At 51.0% G+C, this 6,429-nt stretch overlaps 1 protein-coding gene across 1 annotated transcript; it reads left to right on the top strand.

Annotated features, from left to right (window-relative positions):
* Positions 1-703: 703 nt before the first annotated feature.
* IER5 (immediate early response 5) lies at positions 704-1,727 on the top strand. The gene has a single exon (XM_075936806.2). The coding sequence runs from the start codon at positions 727-729 to the stop codon at positions 1,168-1,170; it is 444 nt and encodes a 147-aa protein (XP_075792921.1). The 5' UTR covers positions 704-726; the 3' UTR covers positions 1,171-1,727.
* The last annotated feature ends 4,702 nt before the right edge of the window (positions 1,728-6,429 follow it).

The raw sequence follows: 6,429 nt of genomic DNA, 5'->3' as shown, positions 1-6,429 counted from the left end.
AATATGGCACTTTTCAGCAGCACCAAATTCACAAGGAAATCTGAGACAGCTGTCAGATGGGTCAAGGGCCGGGGGGTGTCCATGCCCATCACAAGGAGGGATGTTTTGGTGAGCCATCCAGGAGCTGTGCCTGGAAAGGTAAGAGAGAGCCCCCTTTTCCTCAGCCAGACAGCCTGTCTGTCTGCCCTGTGGCTGCTGCAAGGGGCGGGGAGGGGCAGGTCTCACTGGAAGATCTGCGGGGCAGGGGCTCAGTGTGTTCCATGCCTGAGCTGACCCTGGAGGTTTGCAGGTCCCCAGACCAGTCCCCTCTCTTGAGTGCACTGGTCCGTCTGCACAGCTTCCTGGGGCGGACGCTGGGGGTGCTACATGCCCACCAGGGGGGGAACTCAGGCCTTGCCGGCAGGATCGAAAGCTACATCGCAGTCGGGATGCCACGCGGACTCTCGCCGCTCTGCACGGGCTGGTCCGTGGGCCCCACGCTCTCCAAACATTGCCCTTTTAAGCCCCCCACTCCGCGGGGCCAGCGTTCGAACCCTCTGCCGCCCTCCTCATTGGCCGGAACGAGCGGGCGGGCGGGGAGGGGGCAGGTAGCGCGGGACCAATGGGCTGCCGGCTCGGCCGGCGGGGCGCTCCGATTGGCCGCGGGGCGGGGGGCGCGCTATAAAGCGGGCCGCGGGCCGGGGGCCGGCCGCAGTGTGCCGGCGCGCGGGCTGGCGGGCGCGCGCCATGGAGTTCCGGCTGGAGGCGCACCGCATCGTCAGCATCTCGCTGGGCAAGATCTACAGCGCGCGCGGCCAGCGCGGCGGCCTCAAGCTGCACAAGAACCTGCTGGTGTCGCTGGTGCTGCGCAGCGCGCGCCGCGTCTACCTGGGCGAGCCCGCCCCGCCCGCCTGCCGCCCGCCGGCCGAGCCCCCCCGCAAGCGGGGCGCGCCCCCGCGGGGCCCGGCGCTGGGCTCGCCCGGCAAGAAGCCCCGGCTGGAGCCCGCCCCGCCCGAGGACATGGAGACGGGCGGCGTGGCCGGCCTCATCAGCATCTTCGGCGCCGGCTTCTCCGGGCTGCTGGGCAAGGAGCGCGGCCAGGCGGAGGCGGCCGAGCCCGCGCCGGGATGCTGCGAGCCGCCGGGGCTGCGGAGCCTCAACCCCTGGAGCACGGCCATCGTGGCCTTCTGAGCCCCGCCGCGCACGGACCCGCCGCCGGGCTGCACCTTCCGTCCCCGGAGCCCCTTCCAGCGGACTCGTCCCTGCCCCCTCGGGGCGATTCCAGCGGACACTCTCGTCCCTGCCCCCTCGGGGCGATTCCAGCGGACACTCTCGTCCCTGCCCCCTCGGGGCGATTCCAGCGGACACTCTCGTCCCTGCCCCCTCGGGGCGATTCCAGCGGACACTCGTCCCTGCCCCCTCGGGGCGATTCCTTCCCTCCTGGACACTCGCAGCCGGCGGAGGCTGGAGCTGGCGGGGGCGCTCCCCCGGGGCAAGCCGGCGGTGGGAGCGCTCTGACATGGTGCTTTACAACCGAGAAGTGTTTTGCGACGTGAGCGAAGAAGTTTACAGACTGACTTGGAAAGTCTTTGGCGAGGCTCGGTCGCTCCTGGTCTTTGTTCTATAAAGGCTCGGGGCTCCGCTGGGGCTCTTGTACAGTGTGTTCTCTCCTCCACTGATGTATTATGGTTTTGTATCAACGTAACTCGACGTGTGTAACACGGATTAAATATTTTGCATCTGTTTCAGTGTAGTCCTGTCTCTCCAGCGGCTTGGTCCGAGAGGGAGGGCTGGGTCGATGCCAATGGGTGTGGTTACTATGTGGCTGTGGCTTAAAGCCACCTCGCACAGCCAGAGGAATTTGGTTCCAGTTCCTCTGAGCTTTGTATAAAAACATTGTTAGGGGAAGACGGTAAAAAGCCCTCCGAAGACTTTACCAAGCCATCGGACTCTTGCTGCAGTCTAAAGTGCTGTACTCGGGCAAACTGCCTGCTGAATGGCTCTCCCGTTCTTCTTATTGATAACATATGCTCATTGGCCCAGAGACTTAGTAATGTACTTGTGAGTGGGATGGAGCCATACAGTTTTAACTCTTCTTTTCTGAATAAGCATGTGCAAAATTGTTGGCTTAGTAGTGCATTAAGAACTGCTGCTCGGTGCCAGATCTGCACTCGTGCCACTACTCATCTCTAATTTGAGCTTTCCTACACAATGTTCTATGTTGCTAGCAAATTTTTGCAGTTGTGTCTTGGTGTTGGGTAGGGCTATGTAACTTTAACCTGCTTGGCCCTCCCCTTCAGTTGCCTGTTCCTCAGAATAGGCAGTAGATAGGGAGTCTGAGTGCTTAGAGCAATTTTGTAGAGCAAAATTCCATGTAACTCTGCCTATGGAAGCAGTACAAATTAAAACACAACTATACACTTAAGGCCTTTGTTCTTATTTCTAAACTACAGTCAGGTTGCTGTCAAAGGTGACATGCAGAATAGGGTTGTTAAATTTTGATTAAGTAGCTAATTGAGCAGTCAATGGAATTTCCATCCACTACTTGATAGATCGATGAGGGGAGCTGTGCCTCCAGGCCCTGTCAAAGAATTTGTGGGGCCAAAGGCGGCATGTTGAGGTCGGCTGCACCACGTAGCTGGGCCAGAGGCAGTGAGCAAGCAGGCAGTGCGGGGTCCATGGCAACCACCTTACTCACTTTGCCCCTGTGGAGATGGTGCTGGGGAAACCGGCTTTTAAGCTGGCTCCCCACAGCACTGGCTCCTGCTCCCTGCCCTTGCTGCTTCTCTCTGATAGAGACTAGATTAATCGCTCCTCCCTCCCACATGCTGCCTCTATTTGACTATCTGAGAAGCTAATGCAGAGGGAGAAAATGGATGAGTAATCTTACTTCAGAATGCATACAGAATTTTTCAAAGGAAAGTCCCATTTTGCAGGACAGACTTGTTGGTCTCAGATGGGTAATGGGAGACTTTTCAGCCTTAATTGATAAATGAGGATTAAGTCCTCATATCCCACAGAAATGGGTTCATGCCTTGTGTTTTGCTATTTCATGTAAAATAACCTGAAACATGGTATCCCTCTTTATGAATATCAGTTACATTCCAGTCTGTCTTGGAAGACTGGACAACTAGTGAAATATCACAGGTGACAGTTGAGCAATTAAGAGAAGGCATTTTTGTGGCTGTCTAACTTGCTTTTTGTGTTGAGGTAGTTAAATAGGCATTCCTTACTATTTTGGATAAGTGATGCTTCTGATAAAGATTTGCTGTTTTGAGGCTTAAATAAGCCCCTGAAATTTCCATGTCCTTTAGCAAAACCATCCAAGAACCAGATTTGGAACTGCTAGGGTACTAGACAACCAGCAGAAGGAAAACTCTTACCTGTTGGGGGGGGGGGGGGGGTGAGAACTTTTTGGGCCCATCTTTGGTTAAATTAAAAAAAACCCAACCTTTTCATGTTGCCCTTAACCGTGACAGCTTTTCTCCCAATTGTCTGGGTTAAGTACTTTTGTAACTTAAAGAACTCTTCCAATCTCTGTGGTTTCACTTTGATACATGTCATGCTGTGTGGCGCTAACTCTATAGGCTGGTAGCTCCAATCTTTGTGTGGAGGGGGAAGGGGAACTTGCACAACTTTGCACATCCAGAAAAAGGCTCAAGGCCCTTGTCCTTCCCACCCTATTTCCCTTATCAGGTCATCTTCAAACTGTTCTGAGCGCTTTACTTAAAAGGACTGTCAACTGACAGGTGAAGAAGACTGAGCCTGGTGAAGCAAGAAGTTGGATTTGGGAAGAGTTTAATCTGTGCCATTTTGGGGGTTGTGCTGGCAAGAACTCTCCCTGTGACTGCTCCTTCCCCATGGCTTCACTGGGAAAACTCTTTTGGGCTGAGACCACCCTCTTGAAAGACGAGTGGATCGAAAGTAAGGCTCTGCCAAATTCATGGCCATGAAAAATGTCACGGGTTGTGAAATCTGACCTCTTGTGTGCTTTTACGTTATACTATACAGATTTCTGGTCAAGGTGGACTGTGCCCTTTTCATGAGCAGCGCTCGACAAACCGCAGCGAAATCCACTCATCAGACCCGCACTGCGCATGTGCACACTGCTGGTGTACAGGGTTGACTGGCTGAAATCTACTCACCATGAGCGAGAAGATAAACGGGTTTGTTGAGCCCTGTCCATGAAGAATGTGTACCTAGAATGTGTACCTAGAGCTGAAGGCAGTAATTGATAAAACGAAACTATCAATTAAAACACAACACTAATAAGGGTAGCAGTACTGCAGTTCCTCCTTCCACAACCTTGTGACCCCCCCCAACTTCCTTTTGGGGCAGGACCTCTACAATTAAAGCATCATGGAATTTCAGACTTAAATAGCTGAAATGAAATTTATTTTAAAATGTCTGTGCCTGTGGAAATGGGCCATGATTTTAGTAGGACCCTAATCATAAGATGGTCAAGGACTCTTGTTCAGGCAAGAGGGTTTCTATTCAAATCTTGATTGAGTAGATTTCAATCCTACTTTTTCCTCATTTTTATTTTTGGGAAGCTGTTTCCAAACAGCTTGGAGTTTCTCTGAAATATCATGGCCTGTTGTAGGCATGGCACTGTTCCTGCTTAATTCAGTGTGGACACTGCTACTCTGGAATAAAGGTGTGGGGAGGAGTTCTCTGTTTAAAAATCAGTAAAGGAAGGTCTAATGTTATGTCTGGGCAGAAGGCACTGAATGCCTACCTGCATTGTAGACAAGCCGTAACTTCCTTTCTGCATGGCATTGGTTCTATATCTAATGTCCACAGAGGAGTTGTGTAATTGGTGTCCAACAAAATATTTTGGTAGTTGGAAGCATCTAAAGGCTGGTCTGGTACACATCACACCTGTGCTTCTCACTGCAGAGAGCCATCCAGTTCACATCTGAATTGTTTTTTTCTTTACCAAATGATAAATTGACTCTACACAAGAGAGAGCACAATCCAGCTACAGAAACTGCCACCTAAACGGTCTCTGGGGGTATTAATGAACGTCAGTGGGGTTTACAGCTGAGACAGCATTTGACTAATGCAAACAATGAAATGCATCCACATCTGGGGCAGTAGGTAGCAGCTAAACAGCAGTCCTCACTAATCTGTAGGAGGAGAGCCTAAGCTACTTGGTATAGGGGAAACAAGTGAATGCATTTACAGATGAAGTTGGCTTCAGTACCAGAAAGCCAGAGACTGGCGTGTCTTGGTGAGGTTATTTAATGGCGCTGTGTCTTAGAAAAAAACCCAGAGTAGGGCATGATACTAGACTAGAGGCTGCCTTTTAATTAAAGCTGTGGAAGGATTAGCTGAGCTATAGCTTCTCAGCTTGACAGTTGGCGCACCTGACTCTGCATGTGGCCTACACTTGAGGCACAGCGCTGTGTATTTCAGTGAAGGCTTCAGGTCAAGGATAATCTTTAAATGTCTTTACATCACATCTAGAGAAGTATGACTGATTCTTTCCTCACCCCGACCTGGTCGAGAGCTTCCTTTTTGCTTCTGGGCTTGTGAGCTATGCAGTTATGTACAGACTTCTCTAGAAAATCCTTTACACCTTCCTGAAGTATTAGCCTTTTGCTGCAGGAGCTGGTGCAAACACTACAGCATACAACAGGCCCGCATCAAGGGATGCTAGACTGACCGAAGCCTCACAGCAAATGGTCCGCTGTATCTAGAAACAACCATCAGATTCTATTGTTACTATGGACGCTGGCAAAATAAAAGGAGCTATAGCTACAGCCTTTTCCGGTGCTAAACTCGATTGAAGTCTGAGGCTGTGTGTCTTAGTTCATCGGTTCTACCTGCTGGTTTTTTCTCTTGACTCTTGCATCTCTTGATGGCAGTGCGTTTAATTAAAAGCAGAGGTGGAGAGGCTGGCACACAGACTTGAGCCTGGGGAAGAACAGGCTCACAAAAATCCAAATATGACTTATGTGCAAATGCCCACTGAGAAATACATAAACCAGATTCCAATAAACTTTTCACTTGACAGAGGAATCTTGTGGAAACTATTAACAAGGCCTCGAAGGAGCTGACAATAGTAACATGGCAGAATCCTTGCTGTCCTGTGAGAGCAATGAATATTGAACTGTTATTAAGCATGAAGACTATCTAAAGTAGGATGGGGGGAAGGAGAAGTGTCTTTTGTTCCATCTCTGCATAGACTTCTCTGTAACCTTACCTCAGTTTCCCCCAAGCGGGGCTACCTGGCAGGGTTGCTGAGCAGCTGAATGAGTGTCTGTAAAGACTTTGAGGGCCTGTGTGGAAAGTACAATAAAGTATTCAGTATTGGAAGAGAGTGGTAATAACTTGGAAAGAGTTGGGCTGGTGTAGGGTGTGAAATCATTCTCCCAGGGTGGAGTTGTGTCCCGAGAGAAGGGAGACCGTATTTGCTTTCACCTTTCTCATGCGGTAATTGTTAAT

This window comes from Pelodiscus sinensis, chromosome 9 (assembly GCF_052426305.1).
Source record: "Pelodiscus sinensis isolate ZL-2025 chromosome 9, ASM5242630v1, whole genome shotgun sequence".
NCBI classification, from domain to species: domain Eukaryota; kingdom Metazoa; phylum Chordata; order Testudines; family Trionychidae; genus Pelodiscus; species Pelodiscus sinensis.
The sequence above is the reverse complement of the archived record's forward strand: the minus strand, read 5'-3'. Positions and strand labels throughout refer to the sequence as shown.

Coding starts and splice junctions, on each gene's coding strand:
- IER5 (XM_075936806.2), top strand. CDS start 727: ATGGAGTTCCGGCTGGAGGCGCACCGCATCGTCAGCATCTCGCTGGGC.